Source organism: Macaca mulatta, chromosome 7 (assembly GCF_049350105.2).
Source record: "Macaca mulatta isolate MMU2019108-1 chromosome 7, T2T-MMU8v2.0, whole genome shotgun sequence".
In the NCBI taxonomy this organism is placed as follows: Eukaryota; Metazoa; Chordata; class Mammalia; order Primates; family Cercopithecidae; genus Macaca; species Macaca mulatta.
The window spans coordinates 1,869,517-1,891,639 of NC_133412.1; the positions used below are offsets into that span (position 1 = coordinate 1,869,517).

General features: G+C 50.1%; 1 protein-coding gene across 24 annotated transcripts in view; it reads left to right on the forward strand.

The window, feature by feature from the left end:
• The first annotated feature begins 737 nt into the window (after window positions 1-737).
• The window catches only part of OCA2 (OCA2 melanosomal transmembrane protein), a 425,743-nt gene continuing 404,357 nt past the window's right edge, over window positions 738-22,123 (forward strand). For 6 of the 24 annotated variants that reach the window (XR_013395444.1, XM_077938923.1, XM_077938933.1 and 3 more), the window contains exons 1-2: window positions 758-895; window positions 18,998-19,245. Coding sequence is in view for 20 of the 24 variants with exons in the window: in XM_077938923.1 (XP_077795049.1) it covers window positions 19,019-19,245 (227 nt within the window). In the remaining 4 variants the exon portion in view is untranslated. Of the gene's footprint in view, window positions 1,009-1,620; window positions 1,861-3,886; window positions 4,672-4,798; window positions 4,971-5,140; window positions 5,227-18,878; window positions 19,246-22,123 lie in introns of those variants that run through there. The other 18 variants (XR_013395442.1, XR_013395443.1, XM_077938924.1 and 15 more) reach the window with 11 other exon arrangements.

Here is a 22,123-nt window from a genome sequence, read left to right on the forward strand (position 1 = left end):
CTGTGTGTGTGTACCTGTGTGTGTCTGTGTATTTGTATATATCTCTGTGTGTCTGTGTCTGTGTGTATATCTGTGAGTGTATCTGTGTGTATCTCTGTGCCTGTGTGTCTCTGTGTGTCTGTGTCTGTGTGTGTATCTGTGTGTGTCTGTGTGCATCGTGTGTCTATCTCTGTGTGTGTGTGTGTCTGTGTGTACCTGTGTGTGTCTGTGTATCTGCGTGTGTCTTTGTGTGTCATCTGTGATTCTGTGGCCTGTATCTGCGTGTCTGTGTATTGCTGTGTCTCTGTGTGTATCTGTGTCTGTGTACATCGTGTGTCTATCTCTGTGTCTGTGTATCTGTGTGTGTCTGTGTGTACCTGTGTGTGTCTGTGTATCTCGCGTGTGTCTGTGCTGCAGGAGGGGCTGTCGGCAGGTGTAACCGTGGCATCCTGGCTGGAGGGCCTCGCTGGGAGAGCTCGGAAGGGAACAGAATGTTCACTGCGCATTTTGTTCGTAGGGAAAGGCTGTCTGCGGTCCTGGGCCGCCTCCTCAGAGGTGCAGCTGGAAACTGTCCCCGCGGAGAGACGGGGCGCGGCCTTAGACGGATCCGCTCTCCGCCCGCGCCCGAGACTCCGCCGCAGCCTGAGCCGCCGGGGGCTGGGGGGCGGGGTGAGGAGGGGGCGCGCTGTGGGCGGGGCCGGTGGGGCGCTGTGTGGGCGGGGCCGGGTTGTAGGCGTGGCCGGGAGGGGAGTGGCGTGGGCGGGGCCCAGCCGGGGGCGTGCCTGGGTGGGGGACCCGCTGCTGCAGCGCGGAGCTTTCCCTGAGTTCTCACTTCGAAGGCTGTGCTCCGCTCACCATCCAGAGCGGAGATTCGGACATTACACTAACTCCCGGAGAAAGACCAGCAAGTGCGCAGGTAAAGTGCACTTGCTCCGCGGTCGGGAGGAAGGAGGCGAGGAGCCAGCCTAGCCTGGGACCAGGCAGGGAGAGTTTACACAGCCCCGGCTGAGTCGCGGCTTAGGAAGCAAGGCAAGTTCCCCTAAAGGTCACTGTGCACAGACGGGCGCGATGCAGCAGACCTAGCGCGGCTGAGTCCGCCTGGGCCTGCAGCGGCAGCAGCTGCCCCCTGAGCCCCCCCACCCCACACAGCTCCCTGGCAGGCGACCCAGGAAAAAGTCGCCGCCTGGTGGGCCATGAGGTCATGGGTGGGGGGAGTTTGGAAGCGTTCAGACGGCAAATGTTCCACTTGAACTCCAGGGCAGCATCTGGCACAGAGGGGCCTCCTAGCCATGAGCCGTGGTCAGGCGTTTCCTTAGAATGGAATGCACTGGAGTGAAAACACTAAATCCCTCAAAGCCGCTTCTCTTTACTGTGGTCACACACAGTGAAATCAATGGGCATTAGTGCAGCTAGCTCTTTTCAAGGACACAATGTTAAGCACAGGCAGCCTGGTGTGTGGACGCTCTGGGTTTGCAGACCCAGGCAGGGGCCAAGGCTCAGGACAAGTGCCCGGTGCTCCCTTCCCACAGGGCGAATCGGAGCCTGGAGCCCGGTGGTGAAGCTCCCCAGGTGACTCTAACGTGCAGTGCATTTTGAGGAGCACTACTTAGACCAATGTGATAGTCTACAATGTGTAGATTTAGGGTGAGTGATTCTGCGGAAAAGAAACGCGAGGCTGTTAGCAGTTGTGGGCAGCTGCTGTCTACCTAAACCAGCTGCGGTTTGCTTGCTCGGTGACGTGAGCTTCGCGGGGCGGGCATGGTGTTTGCCACCCAGGACCCTGGGACGGGGCCTGCCAGGGCAAGGAGCTGGGCATTGAACGCATCTGGGGATAACTACCTCTCATGGAAGAACGAATGAGGATTGAACCTGAACACAAAGGTGAAAGAGCTGAGTAGACTGCAAAGAATTGCACAAAAACTGCTTGTTCTGCAAATTTAGTTTACAACACTTGAGTGCAGTTCACATCGGCATAATTTGATTTAGGATCATAAGTCCCTAAAATTTCATTACACTGATGAAAAGCAAATGCCTATACTGTTCTTGTTTTATGAGAAGACCAGAACCTCCAGCCCCTGGGGGCAGCTGAGATCTGAGGATATCAGGAATACCAGGAATGGGGAGGTCCTGGCTGTTGCTGGAGACCCAGCAGCATGACACCTGTGTCACCTGGGTCCCGTTTCTATGCTGGAGTGGCAGGCAGCAAGGAAATATTTTGAGTTTGAGGCCATATGCATGTTGGAAAGGTTACTGTGGCTGAGTGGTTGGGAGCAGCTGGGGGGGGGGTCAAGAAAGCCACTGCCAAGGCCTTCCCACTGAGTGTGGTTGCCAGGCCGGGGCAGGGAAGCACTGGTGAGTTGCAAGGGGGATTCCACTTTGGTGATGGGTGATGGATGGTGGGATCAGTCACCAGGGCCCCTGGGAGAGGCCAGGTGTGGCTTCAGCACTCTGGAAATTTTGAGTACCTTTATGTCTAGGGACACAAGAAAGTAGATGGACACAGTGGTTTGGGCTGCAGAAGAGAGCTGGGGGGCCACCTGTCCACAGGTGAGGATGAGGTCTCTTGGGAGTAGGGAGAAAAGGGAGGCTTTTAATTGCTAGTATGGAAAAAGTGGCTTGCAATGGAGATAAAAGCTACCAGAGAGGGGAGGAAAGCCCAGAGCCTGGAGGCCGGGGCAGGATCTGGGGCAGGGGCTGACCCAGTGTAGCGATCCCCATATGCTGGAAACGTGAGAAGAGACTCCACAGGCCGGAGCTCCCTCAGCTCCTTGGGGCCTCTGGCTGTACCAGCTCATTCGCTGGCTGTTGGTTTCTGCAGTTTTGATGTGGGGTTCTGTCACTGACCTGCACACAGCAGGCTTGTCGCGGGCTGTGGCTCTTGCGCCGGCCACGCGCGGGACCCGAGCAGTTTCGGCGGAGCGCGGCGGGGTCCATGCGGGTCACACCCGTGGGGAGGTGCGGCTGGCGCACCTGTGCGCTCGTCCGTCCGGCCACCCACTGAGGCGTCGGGGGGCGCATTCCGCAGGGCGGCGGGGGGCAGGTCCGGTGTTTCGAGGAGCGTGGGACACAGTTTCCAAGCTGGCCTGAGGGACAGGCGAAGGGACACCGACCTACGGCGGCAGAGCTCGGGCCAAACTGCCGGCAGCTGGGGCAGCGGAGGTTTGCACCGCGGAGGGGGGCCCGGGCCCCGGGCTGGGAGCGGGGCTGGGCGGCCGCGTCCCCGGGTGCGCGTTTGCTGGCGCTGCTCGTTTCTCCCCGGGAGGTGCGCCCGGCCTGTGGCGGGGCGGCCAGTCCCTGGGGGTCCCTGCGAGCGGCCTCCCGAGGCCCCTCCCGGGCCCCGCCGCTCCTCCCAGGCTGGAAGGGGGCGAACTTTTTCAAACCAGAACAGAAAACAGGTGGAAAGCCACGATGTTTGGCTTAACGTTCTAGAAGCTTTTAACCAAGTTCACATGTTGCAGAATCCACCTGAAGGGATACGGGGCACACTCGCGGCCTCGGTCCCGGCCCTACGCTGCCCTCAGCGGGACACCTGTCTCAGCCCGGGGCCGCCTGAGGAGGAGGCTGACCCCCGTACGGGCTTCTTCAGGCCTTGGCCGCAAGGCTCTCCCGCCCCCTCCCTGGGATCCGGGAACTAGAAGGAGCGCTTCAAACACAACGGTCCTGCGGCCACGGCCGGGCTCCCGAGGCACGGCCACGCCCCCGGCTCACAGCCACGCCCCCGGCTCACAGCCACGCCCCCGGCTCACAGCCACGCCCCAGAGACAGACCGCCTCCAATGACAAGCCACGCGCCCGGAGACACGGCCACGCCCCGGAGACAAGCCTCGCCCCCAGAGACGCGGCCACGCCCCGGAGACGAGCCACGCCCCCAGAGACACGGCCACGCCCCGGAGACAAGCCACGCCCCCGGAGACACACTGACACCTGTGCAGAAGCAGCCAGGCCCCCGAGACAAGGGCCACGCTCCGAGAGACACAGCCATGCCCTGCGGACCCAGCCAGGCCCCTACAAGCACAGCCAGGGGCGGTTTCTCGCTTAGAGGGACGCCTCGGGGCTGCGCAGCGCGTTAGGGACGATTTGGGGCCGAGCAGCGCTTTGTGGGGACGCCAGCATTCAGTGACGGGTGTTTTCTCTGGATGCGGGACACCGTCCACCAGAGGGGAGCTGGCTGCGGAGGGAGGGGCCGCCTCTGAACAGCCAGGTTTTCACCGCAGCGCGTAAACCTGGTCCTTCTCGTTCCTTGCTGGTATTATGTCAGATGTTTAAAGAACTCGAATAACAATGTTCTTTTTTTTTTTTTTGAGGCGGAGTTTCGTTCTTGTTGCCCCGGCTGGAGTGCAATGGCGCGATCTCGGCTCACCGCAACCTTCGCCTCCCGGGTTCAAGCGATTCTCCTGCCTCAGTCTCCCGAGTAGCTGGGATGACAGGCACGCGCCACCACGCCCGGCTAATTTTCGTATTTTCTGTAGAGACGGGGTTTCTCCATGTTGGTCAGCCTGGTCTCGAACTCCCAACCTCAGCTGATCCGCTCGCCTCGGCCTCCCAGATGGCTGGGATTATAGGTGTGAGCCACCGCGCCCGGCCACAATGTTCTTAGGATTTACGAAGACGCTGTTTTCCACGCGCTGCTGGTCGCCGCCACTGTGAAGTCGGCTGCGGCGCTTGCTCCCGGCTATCGTTTCGCAGGGCCGAGGTGGGAGGGCCGCGGCCCCGGGGCGCACCCGGGCGGGGAGTGCTCAGGGCGGCCTGGCTGGGCCCTCCCGCCCTCCTGCCGGGCGCCAACCGGACTCCGCCAGCTCGACCTCTGCTCCGAGTCCCTCAGACCCACCATGCGCGGAGCTCTCGGCCGTGCGGCCACGGGCGCGCCGGTACCAGCAGGAAAGGCCGGGCAGGGCGCGGTGACCCGGCCTGGCTTGAGCGCCGGCAGCACAGCTCTCGGGGCTGCTCCTGCTTCACACCCGCACTGCTGGGGCCTTTTCTTGGGCTGAGCAGGTGACGGTGGCTCCTGGACCCAGTGGAGAAGGGCCCAGGCGTGGAACCCCGTCCCCTCCCCGGCAGGGCAGGTGTCAGGACCACGCCCAGCGCCGCACCCTGGCCTCTCTCCGTCCTGGCACCGGTGCGGTCCCCCCACCCCGCCCTGGGTCCGGCCGCGGGAGGCGGGGCTCGGGGCTCGGGGCTCGGGCAGGCTTGGTGAGCGTCCGGCGGGCACGGAAGGCCATGGCTGGGCGTCGAGGGCCTCGGAGAGACGGTGCTGGCAGCAGGAGGGGCAGGAGGGGCCCGCCCCCAACCCCCCACCCCACCCCCGCCCCACGCCCCCAACCCCCCACCCCACTCCCACCCCCATCCCCGCCCCCCGCCCCCAACCTCCCACCCACCCCCATCCCCCACGCCCACCCCCAACCCATCCCCCACCCCCACACCCCACCCCCATTCCCCCCCGCAGGTCCTGAGGGCGGGGCACGGCTGCAGGCGGGAAGAGCGCAGAGCTGTGGAGGGGGCCGGCAGCTGCCCACACGAACGATTTGGGGCTGGGTGTGAGGACTGGAAGGTTCCACCGACTCTGTACCATCTTTTTTTTTTTCCCTAAAAATAAGCCACAACCATCAATTTTTTCTTTCTAAAATTTGGTGACGACTTGGTCACTTCGGTGTGAGTCTTGCTTGGAAGGAGGGTCCTGGGCGCCGTCGCGGGGAGGACCTGGAGGGGTGGGGTGGGGCTGTCGCGCCCTCCGCCCTGTGCCGCTGGCTTACGGCTCCCCAGTCCTGCTCCCACAGCTGCAGGCGGGAGCTCTGCCCAGGGTGGCCCTGCCCTAGGCAAGTCAAGCGCATGCGGCCCAACAAGGCAAAGCCAGGCTGAAGCTGTGGTTCCTGTGAGAGTGCAGCCACGGGCTGGGGTGACGGGAGGGTCACAACGGAGGACGGGCTGTGTGCCTGGGTGTTGGGATGTGTGTTAGGGTGTTGGGGTTCCCTAGAAGACGGTCTGTATGTTAAGGTGTTGGGGGTCCCCCAGAGGACAGGCTCTGTGTTAGGGTGTTGGGCTTCCCCAGTGGACGGGCTGTGTGCTAGGGTATTGGGGTACCCTAGAGGTTGAGCTGTGTGCTAGGGTATTGGGGTCCCCTAGAGGTTGAGCTGTGTGCTAGGGTGTTGGGGTCCCCCAGAGGATGGGCTGTGTGGTAGGGGGTTAGGGTCCCCCAGGGGATGGACTGTGTACCAGGGTGTTGCTGTCCCCTAGGGGACAGGCTGGGTGTTAGGGTGTTGGGGTCCCCCAGAAGACAGGCTGTGGATTGGAGTGCTCCATCATCTTCATGAGAGGCGATGACCAGGTGGGACCAGGAGGAGTGAGGGTGTGTTTGGAAGAACTGGATGAGGAATGAGTGAGAAAGAGGGAGAGGTCTGGGTGAGCAGAGGCCTCTGTCTCCCATGGAAGAGGCAGGAAGTGCGGTGGAATGAGAGCCCCTACTCAACCCCCGACAACCACTGATCTATTCCTCATTTATACAATTTTGCCATTTCAAGAATGTTGTAGTTATGGATAGAGTAAATGCTTTTTTTCACTGAGGATTTTCACTCTGGATTCCTCTATGTTGCTGTGTATGAATTGTCTGTTCCTTTTGATTGCGGCCTGGTCCTCCTGGGCATGCATGCAGCACAGCCTGTTTCACATTCCCCTAGGGACAGACGGCTGGGTGGCTTCCAATTTTTGATATAGCTGCTATGAACATTCGAGTGCAGGATTTTATGTGAATGAAAGTTTCGTTTCTCTGGGATTAATGTCCAGGAGTGCAATTGTTGGCTGGTAGTTGCAATTTTAGTTTTTTTAAAACTGTCAAACTGCTTTCCAGAGTGGCTGTGCCATTTTGCATTCCCATCAGTGATGCAGGAGTGAGCCAGCCTCTCGAGTCCTCGGCAGCCGGCGGTGTTGTCTGTCTGTTCCCTTCCCTTCCCTTCCCTTCCCTTCCCTTCCCTTCCCTTCCCTTCCCTTCCCTTCCCTTCCCTTCCCTTCCCTTCCCTCCCCTTCCCTCCCCTCCCCTCCCCTCCCCTCCCCTCCCCTCCCCTCCCCTCCCCTCCCCTCCCCTCCCCTCCCCTCCCCTCCCCTCCCCTCCCCTCCCTTCCCTTCCCTTCCCTTCCCTTCCCTTCCTCCCTTTCTCTTTTTATTTATTTATTTTTTTGAGACAGAGTTTTGCTCTTGTCTCCCAGGCTGGAGTACAATGGCATGATCTCGGCTCACTGCAATTTCTGCCTCCTGGGTTCAAGCGATTCTTCTGCCACAGTCTCCTGAGTAGCTGGGATCACAGGCACCTGCCACCACACCTGGCTAATTTTTGTAGTTTTAGTAGAGACAGGGTTACGCCATGTTGGTCAGGCTGGTTTCAAACTCCTGACCTCAGGTGATCCGCCCGCCTCGGCCTCCCAAAGTGCTGGGATTACAGGCGTGAGCCACTGCACCTGGCCTGTTTTCTATCTCAGCCTTTCTGATAGGTGTGCAGTGATAGCTCAGTTTTAATGTGCATTTCCCTAATGGCTCACGATCTTGAACGTCTTCTCATGTGGTTAGTTGCCATGTGCATATCCTCGTTAGTGAAATCTTTGCCCATTTTACTTTTTTTTTTTTTACTTTTGAAATTTGAAAATCATTTAGGAGTGGTGAGAGGGAAGATTCTTGCCTTGTCTTCCTGAGAAGGCTTCAGGTTTCTCACCGTTAGGTGTAATGTTAGCTCCACGTCTTTTGTAGATGTTCTTTGATAGGTTTGAGGATGTTCCTCTCTATTCCTAGTTTTCTTAGAGATTTTGTTTTATCATGAATAGGTGTTGAATTTTGTTAAATGCTTTTCTGCATCAATTGATATGGTCATGTGATTTTTCTTCTTTAGCTTGTTAATATGCTAGATTACATTGATTGATATTTTTCACAGTTTTATTGAGATTATAATTAAATACCATATAATTCACTCATTTAAAGTGTACAAATTCATACCTGTAATCCCAGGACTTTGGGAGGCTAAGGTGAGAGGATCATTTGAGCCCAGAAGTTTGAGACCAGCCTGGGCACCATAGCAAGACCCTGTCTCTACTAAAAATAAAAAATTAGCTGAGTGTGATGCTGTGTGCCTGTGGTCCCAGCTACTTGGGAGCTGAGGTCGGAGGATCACTTGAGCCTGGGAGGACAAGACTGCAGTGAGGCGTGATTGCACCACTGCACTCCAGCCTGGGCGACAGAGGGAGACCCTGTCTCAAAAAAATGTACAGTTTAATGGTTTTTTTTAGTATATTCACTGAGTTGTGTGACCATCACCATGATCAATTTTAGAGCATTTTCATGAACCCAAGTGAAACTCCACGCTATTAGCATTTGTTCTTCATTTCCCTCCAACCTTATCCCCTCCCCTAGCCATACGCAGCAACTAATTTATTTTATTTTATTTCCCTATGAATTTGCCTGTTCTGAAGATTTTATGTATACATAGAGTCAGGCAATATGTGGCCTTTTGTGACTAGCTTCTTTCACTGAGCATGTTTCCAAAGGTTATCCATGTTTTAGCATGTGTCAGACACCAATCATTTTTATTGTCAAATAATCCACTGGGTGTATATACCACATTTTATTTATTTATTTAGTAATGGACATTTGGGTTATTTGCACTTCTTTTCTTTTCTTTTCTTTTCTTTCTTTCTTTCTTTCTTTCTTTCTTTCTTTCTTTCTTTCTTTCTTTCTTTCTTTCTTTCCTTCCTTCCTTCCTTCCTTCCTCCTTCCTTTCCTTCCTTCCTTCCTTTCTTTCTTTTTCTTTCTTTCTCCTTCCTTCCTTCCTTCCTTCCCTCCCTCCCTCCCTCCCTCCCTCCCTCCTTTCTTTCTTTCTTTCTTTCTTTCTTTTCTTTTCTTTCTTTCTTTCTTTCTTTCTTTCTTTCTTTCTTTCTTTCTTTCTTTCTTTCTTTCTTTCTTTCCTTCCTTCCTTCCTTCCTTCCTTCCTCCTTCCTTTCCTTCCTTCCTTCCTTCCTTTCTTTCTTTTTCTTTCTTTCTCCTTCCTTCCTTCCTTCCCTCCCTCCCTCCCTCCCTCCCTCCCTCCCTCCCTCCCTCCCTCCCTCCTTTCTTTCTTTCTTTCTTTCTTTCTTTCTTTCTTTCTTTCTTTCTTTCTTTCTTTCTTTCTTTCTTTCTTTCTTTCTTTTCCTTCTTTCTTTGAGACAGAGTCTTGCTCTGTCACCCAAGCTGGAATGCAGTGGCACGATTTTGGCTCACTCCAACCTCCACCTCCTGGATTTCAATGATTCTCCTGCCTCAACCTCCCAAGTAGCTGGGATTACAGGTGCCCACCACCATGCCTGACTAATTTTTGTATTTTTCGTAGAGACAAGGTTTCACCATGTTGGCCAGGCTGGTCTTGAACGCCTGACCTCAAGTGATCCCCCTGTCTTGGCCTCCCAAAGCGCTGGGATGACAGGCATGAGCCACCGTGCAGGGCTGGGTTGTTTCCACTTTTAGGGTACTGTGAATAATGATCCTATTAATGTTATTGTACACGTATCTGTGTGGACATATGTTTTCATTTCTCATGGGTATATTCCTACACATGGAATTGCTAGGTCATATGGTAGCTCCATGTTCAACACTGATTGATTTTTTTGAATACTGAACCAGCCTTGCATTCCTGGAACAAACCCTACTTAGTTATGTGTGTAGTTCTTTTGATATATTACTGAATTCCCTTTGCTAATATTTTGTTAAAGATTTTTGCACCATATTCATGTTAGATATTGGCCTGTAATATTTTTTCTTTGTACTGTATCTGATTTTGGTATCAGGGTAATATTGTCTTCATAAAACTCACTGAAGGTATACCTCATCTTCTGTTTCCTGGAAGAGATTGTATAGAATTGGTGTTAATTTAAATGTTTGGTAGAATTCTCTAGTGAAACCATCTGACCCTAGCAATTTCTTCTGTAAAAATTCAAATTTAATTTACTTAATAGAAATTATAGAGCTATTCAAATTACCTATTTTATATTGGATGAGTTGTAGCAATTTGTGCTTTTTGAGGAATCGGACTAAGTTTTCTAACTTATGTATGTAAAGTTGTAAAATGGCAATCTAATATACCATTATTATTCTTTGATGTCTTCAGGGTCTGTAGTGGTCTTTCCTGTTTCATTCCTGATATTAATAACTTTCATTCCCTGTTTTTTCTTTGCCAGTCTTGCTAGAGGATTGCTAATTCTGTTGATATTTTCAAAGAAGCTGCTCTTGGTTTCACTGATTTTTTTCTACTGTTTTTGTTGATTTGCTTTCTATTTCATTGATATTTATTTATTTATTTATTTATTTATTTATTTATTTATTTTTGAGACGGAGTCTCGCTCTGTAGCCCAGGCTGGAGTGAGTGGCCGGATCTCAGCTCACTGCAAGCTCCGCCTCCCAGGTTCACGCCATTCTCCAGCCTCAGCCTCCCGAGTAGCTGGGACTACAGGCCCTGCCACCTCGCCCGGCTATTTTTTGTATTTCTTTCTTTTTTTTTTTTTTTTTTTGAGACGGAATCTCGCTCTGTCGCCCAGGCTGGAGTGCAGTGGCGCGATCTCGGCTCACTGCAAGCTCCGCCTCCCGGGTTCCCGCCATTCTCCTGCCTCAGCCTCCCGAGTAGCTGGGACTACAGGCGCCGCCACCTCGCCCGGCTAGTTTTTTTGTATATTTAGTGGAGACGGGGTTTCATTGTGTTAGCCAGGATGGTCTCGATCTCCTGACCTCGTGATCCGCCCGTCTCGGCCTCCCAAAGTGCTGGGATTACAGGCTTGAGCCACCACGCCCGGCCTTTTGTATTTCTTAGTAGAGACGGGGTTTCACCGTGTTAGCCAGGATGGTCTCGATCTCCTGACCTCGTGATCCACCCATCTCGGCCTCCCAAAGTGCTGGGATTACAGGCTTGAGCCACCGCGCCCGGCCAATTTTTATTTATTTTTTATTTATTTATTTTTTTTTTGAGAGGGAGTCTGACTCTGTTGCCCAGGCTGGAGTGCAGTGGCCGGATCTCAGCTCACTGCAAGCTCCGCCTCCCGGGTTCACGCCATTCTCCTGCCTCAGCCTCCCGAGTAGCTGGGACTACAGGCGCCCGCCACCTCGCCCAGCTAAGTTTTTGTATTTTTAGTAGAGACGGGGTTTCACTGTGTTAGCCAGGATGGTCTCGATCTCCTGACCTCGTGATCTGCCCGTCTCGGCCTCCCAAAGTGCTGGGATTACAGGCGTGAGCCACCGCGCCCGGCCTATTTCATTGATTTTTAATCTCAGCTTCAGTATTTCTCAGTTCTGCTTGCTTTGGGTTTATTTTCCTCTTCTTTTTCGAGGTTCTTGAGATGAGAGCTTATATTATTTTTCGAGACTTGCTCTCCTTTTGATACTAGCATTTATGCTGTAAACTTCCTCCCATCACTGATTTCACTGTGTTCTGCTTGTGATATGTTGTATTTTCACTTTCATTCAGTTCAGTATAATTCTGATTTCCCTTGAGACTTTCTTTTTGAATCCTGGATTATTTGGAAGTATGTTTAATTTCCAAGTGTGCAGATTTTCCTCCTCTCTTTCTGTTACTTATTTCTAATTTGATTGCATTGTGGCTATAGAGTACTCTGTATGATTTCAATTCTTTTCAGTTTGTTGAGGTTTGGTTTATGGTCCAAAGTGTAGTCTATCTTGGTGTATGTTCTTTAGGCACTTTGTAAGAATATTCTGCTGTTGTTGGATGGAGTGTTCCATAAATATTGATTATATTCTATTGGTTGTTGGTGTTGTTCAGTTCTTCTATATCTGCACTGATTTTCTGTCTAGTTCTATTAATTGCTGAAAGACAAATGTTTAAGTCTGTAACTATAAAACTATAATTGTCTTTCTCCTTTTAGTTCTATCAGTTTTTGCATTAGATATTTTGCGGATCTGTTGTATTGTGCATATGTGTTTAGGATTTCTGTCTTCTTGGTAAAGTGACCTTTTCATCACTACAAGATGCCTCTCTCGGTGCCTGGTAATTTTCTTTGCCTTGAAGTCTAGCATATGTTATGTGAATATAACCTCTCCTACTTTCTTTGGATTGATGCTTGAATTATATATCTTTTTCCATCCTTTTACTTGCACCCTACCTATATTGTTATTTAATTTTATTTTTCAACTTTTATTTTAGATTCGGGGATGCATGTGCAGGTTGTTACAAAGGCATGTTGTGTGACACTGAGGTTTGGTGTACCACTGAACCTGTCTCCCAGGTAGTGAGCACAGTACCCAATAAGTAGTTTTTCAAGGCTTGATCTCCACCCTCTCTCCCTGCTCCAGTAGTCCCCAGGGTCTGTTGTTCCCATCTTTATGTCCATGTGAACCCATATACTGTTATTTTAGAAGTAAATTTCTTACACACCTTGCATAGTTGAGTCATATTTTTAAATTCACTCTGCCAATCCATCTTTTAGTTGGTGTATTCAGACCATTTACATTCAATGAATTTTTCTGATATGTTAGAGCTATGGGTAACTTGAACATTTTTTTAGAATTCCATTTTGATTTATCTATAATGTTTCTTGGTGTAGCTCTTTTATAGCTTTTTAAAGTCATTGCTCTAGGTATTAAAGTATATATATACGTTACTTGTCACAGTCTACTGATGCCATCATTTTATCAGTTTGAGTAAAATCAAGAAAACTTACCTCCTTTTACATCCTTTACCTCTCTCATTTGTTATAGAATTGTCTTGATGATTTCATCTGCATACATTGATAAACACATCAAAGAATGTTATAATTTTTGCTTCAAATATTCAACAGAATTTAGGAAAATCAAGAGGAGAGGGAAAATGTATTTACCTATATATAAATGTTATTCAATAGCATGTTATCACAGTTGATGACAGAATTACTTCCATTCTCTGAATGAAAACAGCACATGATGCATCTGTTAAGAATCTTGCTAGGACTGACCTTTTGTTTTTTTCCTTTGAGATGGGGTTTTGCTTTTGTTGCCCAGGCTGGAATGCAATGGTACGGTCTTGACTCACTGCAACCTCTGCCTCCTGGGTTCAAATGATTATCCTGCCTCAGCCTCCCAAGTAGCTAGGATTACAGGTGTCCTCCACCATGGCCAGCTAATTTTTGTATGTTTAGTAGGGGTGGAGTTTCACTATGTTGACTAGGCTGGTGGCAAACTCCTGACCTCAGGTGATCCACCCATCTTGGCCTTCCAAAGTGCTGGGATTACAGGTGTGAGCCACCACACCCAGCCTGGACTTTTTATTTTATTTTATTTTATTATTATTTTTTGAGACAGGGTCTCACTCTGTCACCCAGGCTTGAGTGCAGTGGCACAATCCTGACTCATTGAAGCCTCGACTTTCCTGGCTTAGTGATTCTCCTACCTCAGCCTCCTGAGTAGCTGGGACTAGAGGCATGCACCACCGTGCCTGGCTAAGTTTTTGTATTTTTAATAGAGATGGGATTTTGCTATGTTGCCTAGGCTGGTCTCAAACTCCTGGGCTCAATCAATCTGCCTGCCTTGGCTTCCCAGAGTGCTGGGATTACAGGCGTGAACCACCACTCCTGTCCTTACCTATATTCTTTTACCTTCCTGATGTTCTAAAATGTATTCTTTCATTTTCCCTTTCTGTTTAGAGAACTTCATTTAGTCATTCTTTTAGGGTAGGTCTGCTGGCAATAAATTTTTAGTTTTCTTTAATCTAAAAACATCTTGGTTTCTCTTTCACTGGATATAGGCTTTTGGCTTGCCTGTTCCTTCCTCTCATTACATGAAAAATGTTACGTCACTTTCTTCTGGCCACCATGGTTCCTGTCATCTGAATTGTTTTTTCCATGTAGGGACATTTTAATTTCTCTCTTTAGGACATTTTTCTTTGCTTTTAGTTTTTAAAATTTTGCCCTCTATATGTGTTGGTGTGGATTTCTTTGGGGTTATCTTGTTTGGGGTTTGCTTAGCTTCTCAAATCTGTAGGTTTATGTCTTTTGCCACATTCAGGAAATTTTCAGCCATGACGTCTTCAAATACTTTTTAAGCTACATACTCTTCATCATCTTCTTCTGGCATTTGGATTACATGAAAGTTAGATCTTGTGTTATGGTCCCACAGGTCTCTGAGGTTCTGATAAATTGTTTTAGACTATATTTTCTCTATTGTTCAGATTGAGTAATTTCTATTGTTCTGTCTTCCACTTACTGATTCTTTTCTCTGTTCCCTCCATTTTACTGTTGAGTTCATTTTTGCATTTAAAATTTTGCTATTGTGTTTTTCAGTTTCATTTGGCTCTTATTTGCTGAGACTTTCTGTGTTTCATTTGTTTCAAATGTGTTTGTTATTGCTTGTTGAACCGTTTTTATTTTGGCTGATTTAAAAATATTTTTTCAGATAATTCTAACATCTCCATCATCTTGGTGTCTTCATCTATTTTCTTTCAAGTTGAGATTTTCCTGGTTATCACTATGGTAGGTGGTTTTGAGTGAAACCTGCATATTTTGAGTATTACATTATAAGACTCTAATCACCACTTAAACCTTCTGTTTAGCTGGCTTCCCTTGACACTGCTCCAGCAGAAGGGCCTGACATTGCTGCCAGATAGGGTTAGAAGTTCAGGTTCCCCAAGATGGGGACGGATTCCCCCTTATTGCTGGGTGGGTGTGGGACCTCTGCCTCTTACTAGGCCTCTGTTGATATCACCCTGGCTGAGTGGAATGGGGCATCTCATTACTGCTCATTACTGACCTCTAGTGACACCACTGGGGGGTGGCCTCATTACTGCTGAGCAGAAGTGAATGCCCTGACACCCCATTTGGCCTCCTCTGACACCATGTCAGCAAGGAAGGAGAGGGGTCCCTTTTACTGCAGGGCAGGGATGAAGTCCGGGCTCCTCACATGGTGGTCCCCACTTAAGCCATTGGGGGAGGAGTGTGTAGGGAGGAGGTGGAACTCCCTAGCACCCAGCAACCGGTGAACGTCCAAACTCCCTACTCAACCTTTTACGAAGCATCCCTGTGAGGACTGGGGGCCAGGCACTGTGTAATATCTTTTGGAGGATGCCCACTCAGCCTTTGCTCTCCTGAGTGGATATGGGTCTACCGTATTAGGCTGCAGTAGAACAGATATTGTCTAAAAGCTTTCTGTCTTGCTAGGCTACCTATTTCCTGGTCCTTTGGCTGGGGGCAGGCTTCTCTTGGGGCTTTTTGTTCTAAACGTCAGGTTTTTAGTTGTACTTAGCAGGAAGAACAGGGAAAAGTAGGTCTTCTCTGTCTTCCTGAAAACCCAAGTCCTGAGCTGTGTATTTTTAGTGTTGGCAGATAGGACAGTACGTTTGCATGTCAGTTTGTGAGGTTCAGGATGGGGAGGGGTGCAACAGTGCAGTCTGGCCGGGGGTGGGAGCAGGTGGGCTCCACTGAACCTGGCAGGGCTGTAGACAAGTGTGTCCTTGAGAGGCTGGGCTTTTATTCTCATTGCTTCTAGTTTTGCCAGCATGGCTATTCTGGGACGTTTTGCTCTTGGAGACATTCCTCACTGTTGCCCTACTGTGTTCTGAATCCCAGTGTCTGACTCCAGCTTGGGCTCTGGCTTGGGTTCAGCCAATAGGAGACTCTTCTGGGCGATTAGGGGATTAGGGAAGGGAGGATGCCGCACTCTTCTTTGGGGTATCTCTTCTGGGGCTCCAGCTCCTTCCAGAAGTGCTCAGAGTAGCTTCTATTTCCTTCTTGGACCCTGGCTGATTCGGTCAGTAAAGGGAGCAAGAGGCAGAGGCAGCAGCTGGGAGTGAAAGGGGGATGGGTGTGTGGGGTTTAAGCAGGGAGTGGAGGACAGCAGGTGCGTATACTGCCTGGGGAGGTGTGGTGGGATTGCTGGACAGTACTGGGGCCCACCTGGGGTTCCTCATATGAAGTCATCTGCAGGCATAGGCAGCAAGGAAGGTGTTCTACAGCCATGTTCAACGGCTGAGAAGGGTTGGGATTTGGCCATGGGTGGCAGACTCCAGGGGCCCATGGTCCCCACTTCCTGGTGTTCACACCCTGGTTTAGTCCTCTTCCTTTGAGTGTGGGTAGGCAGGACCCAGGACTGACCTCCAGCTGACAGGATACAGCAAAGTGGTGGATGTCCCCCTGACACGTAATAGCCTATAAAACTCTGCCTCACTGCTGCTCGCTCTCCAGATGCTCCTTGTTGCCTGAGAAGGCAAGCAGACGTACTGGAGAAGCCCACATGGTGAGGATGCAGGCACCTGTTGGGGTGAAGGGGGCCTCCTGTAACAAAACACCATAAACTTCTTGCTGGCCCACAGCCAGCAAGAAGCTGCGTCCCTGAGTCCTGCAGCCACCAGGACGTGGATCCTGTCTGCACTGAGTGACCTTGGCAGCAGATTCTTCTCCAGTTGAGCTTCCAGATGAAATCACAGCCCAGTGGCCCCTTGAGATCCCAAGCAGACAACCCAGTTGAGCCACCCTGGCCTTGACCCACAGAAACTCTGAGATTATACACATGTGTGCTTTTAAACCTGTGTACTTTGTGGTGATTTGTTTTGCAGTAATAAAAAAACTCGTTTATCAGGTAAGTTTGAGAGAATGATTTGGGGCAAGTAAGAGCAGGGTGTTTGCTGGACCACAGAGGTTCCACTGGGAAAGAAGGGAGTGAGGCCTTGGAGAAGGGACATGGCCTGAAAGAGAGTGGACATTTGTTGTACTAAGGGTGGGTGGTATGTTCCTGTGTGAGTCCATTCATGCTGCTGTAACAAAACACCGTAAACTGATGACTTACGCCACAAACATCATTTCTCACAGTTTGGGAGGCTGTGAAGTCTCAGATCACAGCACCAGCGGATTCAGCGTCTGGGGAGGGCCCACCTCCTGGTTCACAGACAGCACCTTCTCACCGTGTCCCCACATGGTGGAGAGAGGAGCTGAGGTCTCCCACGACTCTCGGAAGGGTCTGGAGAGCTCTACCCTCAGGGCCTCTCCAAATCCCAGTCACCTCCCTGACACCCCACCTCCGAACACCATCCCATTAGAGGGGAGGGTTCCAGCCTCCGAGTTTGTTGGAGGGCACATACACAGTCAGTTTGTGACAATTCCAATGGCATGTTCTTCTAAAGAAGCTGGGTGTTTTAGGAGGGGCAAGGGCGTCCTGGAACTGTCAATGGAGAGCAGGAGGACCCCCCTCTGAAGTCTCAGCAGGACCAGTTACATAATTTGTGGGGCCCTTTGTTCAAAAACCAGGGAAAATGCCATTAATGGTACTAAAATATAAAGTTTTCTCTTTTCTTCCATAGTCTCTCTCTCTTGGCTTGTCATGGTGCTTTTAAATTGGTATTTAATGCCATTATTCTAAATAAAAAAATTTAAATTTTAAATTGTTACTATTACTTTTACTAGTCATCTTTATATCGTGCCACATCAGTTTTAAATGCAAATACTGAAACATTTAGCTCGTGTGTGGAATTTGTGGAATTGGACTTTTTTGTAGCTGGTGTGTACATTTGTACTTTGTTCTTACCAGGCAGTGGAACCATTGTATAAAACAAATGCAACTGCTTTATGTCACTTTTATGATACAAGAACATTCTGCCGACATGGCCTGCCTTCGGCTCACTGGTTTGTGAGTGATCACTCTCAGCGTAAGTGGTTGGTTAAGGCAGGGAAATACCAGTGGTGAGAAGGGCATACGGACTTCCTTGGTCGTTCAGGTCTCTTCAAATGTCATGTCTTTCTGTATTTGAAGTCAGTTCTGGCTCCACCAGGAAGTGTGCATCTGGGGCTGTCAGTGCCCTGTCTTACTCAGCGGTAGACATGACACGCCTTGTACTTGCTTTGAGTCTCAGCAAACTCCTGTCATCCTGGGTCCACTGGAATTCTGTGCTCCTAGGGCATTGTGAAGGTGACTAGGACTGGCGATGCACTATTGTGCTAACTCCAGCCCCAGCACGTGCCTCTGCATCTCAGTGCCAGAAATCCAACTCAGCCAAAGTGCACACTGAGTCCTGGCTTCAGGGCAACCCTGGACAGCAAACCAAGCGGCTGCAAGGCCAAAGGTCATTTCTGGTGCTGTAGGATGCTGGAAAAGGTAAAAAATAAAATGGTTAGTGGTTTGAAATATAAGCCCCAAAGTAGGACAGCATAACCTTACAAGTATAGGAATAGTTCTTACTCTTATGGTGGGTACTATTATATTCTCACCAGAAAAATATTAATTTGCTAAAGGCAAAAAATGTAAAAATCACAGAAGAGACAAAAACAAAGGAAAAGGACCCCATGGGTACCGTCGCCATCCAGAGGTAGCCATGTTTTGGAGGGTGTGTCTTTTGGGCTTCTGTTCTATGTATGTAATTTATAAATACTTATTTCAATAAAAACATCACAGTGTACCACGTGCCTTAGTCTTTCCACACCCTTAGCATTTCCCAATAGCAAGAACCATCCTTTAGATCATTTTTAATGTAGCACAGAATTTCATGCTGTGCACACATCACAATTTACTTAACTGGCTCTCTGTTGCTGAACACTTAGGCCATTGCTAGTGTGTCCAGAGTTGGTTCCTTCTGGTGGGTTCTTGGGCTCGCTGACTTCAAGAATGACCCACAGACCTTGGCGGTGAGTGTTACAGCTCTTAAAGGTGGCACAGACCCAAAGAGTGAGCAGCAGCAAGATTTATTGGGAAGAGCAAAACAACAAAGCATCCACAGCCTGGAACTGGAGCCCAGCGGGCTGCTGCAGTTGTCTGGGGGGTGGTCGGTTTTTATTCCTTACTTGTCCCTGCCCACATCCTGCTGATTGGTCCATTTTCCAGAGTGCTGATTGGTGTGTTTACAATCCTGTAGCCAGAAAAGTTCTCCAAGTCCCCGCCCCACCCAGGAAGTCCAGCTTCGCTTCTCGCTAGTGTGAAAAGCTCCTGCGTGGCTAGGACGGTGGAACTCGGGAGCGCCTCCGTGGGAGCAGCCTTCCCACTGTGTGGACTTCCGAGGTGCAAACGTGAGTCCCCGTGTGCCTTTCATCACGAGTGGTTTTTTCTGGCTGCCCTAGAGAGAAGACTGGCGGCGGAGCATGCATCTGGAGAGCAGAGACGGCAGGCGGGACCCTGGCGCGCCCGAGGTGGAGCTCCTGCAGACGTCCGGGCCCCCGGGACTCGCTGAACTTGCCGCGGGCAAGCGCAGGCCTCCGCGGGGAGCCGGCGGGGCTGACCCCTCGCTCTCCTGCCCCAACGGGGCCGCTGGGCAGAGCTCCTGGGCTCCTGCAGGCCAGGAGTTTGCTTCATTCCTCACAAAGGGGAGGTGAGTTTAAAATAGTGCCGTCTTGTAAATGTGGACTTCACGAAGATTGGGTTTCCGTGAGCATCGTTCCCCCACGTTTGTTGTGGGAAACATTTCCAGAAACTTTCCAAGAATTTTTCCAGCGTTAGATCCCTTTCCTGGCTTAGTTTTTGATGACTGATATTTGTAAAATATCATGAGCTTAATTTAGCTCCAAAAGATAATACAAATAGAAAAGAGAGTTTGTAGCATGAAGATTTAACACCTAATGTATTATTTAAGGTACTGCAATTATTCTGCAGTGTTGGAAAGTGTATGTCTCTTAGGACATGCTTTGTTTCTATACATATAGCAAGTGGAACTGAGTAGTTCATGTCAGAAAAGTCAGAATTTACATAAAAGGAAATTTAAAAATAATTTCAACATTTATTTTAGATTCAGGGGTTAAATGTGCAGGTTTGTTACCTGGATATGTTGTGTGATGCTGAGGTTTGGGGTACTACTAATCAACTGGGTAGTCAGCATGGTACCCAATAGTTAGTTTTCCACCCTCCCTCCTCCCGCCCCCGTGTGGTCCGAGTGTCCCCTGCTGCTTTCTTTATGTCCATATGCACCCGGGGTTAGAGCCCACTTATCATGAGAATATGTGGTATTTGGTTTCCTGTTCCTGTGTTAATGCGTTTGGATAATGACCTCCAGCTACATCCATGTTGCTGCAAAAGACATGATTTCATTCTTTAAGAGAAAATTTTGATACATCTTTAAATATTTACTTATGTAAAGACAATGAATGGATTTTACATGTCAATCCTTATACTCCAAATCCATAATTTGCAGTTCACGCAGATGTCCTTGTAATGAGAAAAGCAGCATCCTATGAGTAGATGTCTCTGCCTGTCTTTATTGGGGCATATCGATTACATGGCAGATCTGAGGACCCTCGTTCCCACAGCCGGAGCCCTGACTCCTGCAGTACTGTTGGTCTATCCAGCCTTTAACAAAGCACCACAGAACTATGCGGGTGCGCTGCGTGCTGCTGCTGTGACCCTGCCCCTCCGGGGGGAGCTCCCCAGCCTGCGTGCTCATGCTTTTACTGAGTGTTTCTACTGACTTGGAGTCTGTGCTGTCGTCTTGCAAATGGTGAATCTTCGAGTTGCTCTCTTTGGCAACGTGTTTCGAGGTTTCTCTATGCTGATGCCTGTAGCTCTCGTTCATTCTTGTGAACTCCTTGCATAGAATTTCATTATGTGAACATGCCACCGTTCATACATGTTCTCCTGTTGGCGGCTTTTCAGTTTCTGCTCCTCACCCCCCCAGCGTATACTATTAAAAACAGCCTGTAGTAAATGTTCTCTGTTATACACTGAATGTGTTTGTTTCTCCCAGATTCGTATTGAATATTCTGAGAATTAACTTTCTCTGGTCCCATGTTGCAGGATCTTCTCCCAGCGAGAGGCTTGCCTTTTCCTTTGCTTTCAAGAGTGTTTTTTGTTGGGAAGTGTCTAATATGGCCAGAAGGACTGCATGGCCGTGTGCATGGGGAGGCAGACGAGGCAGCAGGATTGTCCCAGCCAGGATGTGAGTGATGGAAGGCTAATGTTCAGCTTCCAGTGAGACAAGAATCAGGAAAACCAGACGAGCATATTTGCAAGTTCTTTGATCTCACTTCTTGCTTCGATGTACGGTGTACCAGGGGCAGACTAGGGCCCGTTATGAGCTCCACAGTCAGGAGGCCCTGGGCACCCAGGCAGGATTCCAGGTGGAGGAGAAGGGAGGGCGTGGAGAGGTGCTGATAGGTGCAGGAACGTGGGGGCGAGAGCTGGCAGATGTGATGGTCCAGTGAAGGGAGGGCTGAGGGTGCCCTGACCCCACAGCCTGCCCAGGGCACGGGGAGGGGGTGCTGGGATGGCACTGGCAACTACCTAGGCTGAGTGCGGAGATGCCAGAAGGTGCCACCCGTGTCCGCAGGCATGAGCCCTCACGAGTGAGCAGCACCTCCCATGTGGAGCTTCTCCCTGGAGGAGGAGCAACAGGGAACTGCAGCCTCAAGGGGCGGCTCTCAGCACCACGAGGAGAATGGCGTGTTGGCCCAGCCCACCCACGGTGAGGAATCTCGGGGGAAGGGCTCACGGGTGTGAATGTCTGAGTACGGAGGGCACAGGCTGTTGCCCACGTGCACCTAGGCCAGCCGCCTGAAACAGCACACTCCCGGGCAGGTGTGGGGCCGTGTCGCCTGGTGGCCATGTGTGCAGTATCCCAGCACTGTCATCTCAAGCTGAAGGTTACTGAAGGGTTTTATTACATTTTGCCTTTCTTGTTTCATGAAAATAGGCAGAAAATGAAAAAACAAAACAAAACAAAACAGTATTCTTATTAGAGAGAAGATACATAAGTCTTTGAACCTAGCATAGGTGGGAGTCTTAGGTATGTGGAAACCTGCAAACCCCTTAGCCTCAGTGAAGTCGAACCCATCTATTACGGGTTCAGTTGTGGAGAATGACCAGAGTGAAAGAACACTATGAGATGCTGCAAATAGATTGCTTCAGACTGTGTTGAAAAGGTAATTTGGGGCACTGAACTGGCCTATGTTTTAGCTCTCAGGGAATCATCCGCTTGCAGCCTAGTTTTCTGTCGTTTGTGCAGGGGAGAAGCAGGCAGAGGCTGCAGCCTGCCGTGTGCCCTTTTTCCTTTCTTGGGTCAGTTTCATCACCTGTATACAAACTGATAAGTAGGTATTTTCTTAAAATGATTAAAATCTGTATGAAACAAGGCAGGATATACATATAAAGAAAGCTGGAAGGGAGAGTGAATTCATAATCTATTGCCAGGTAACAAATTTCTCCCAAATTTAGCAGCTTAAAAGAGTACATATTTATTTTCTCAGTTTCATGGGTCAGAA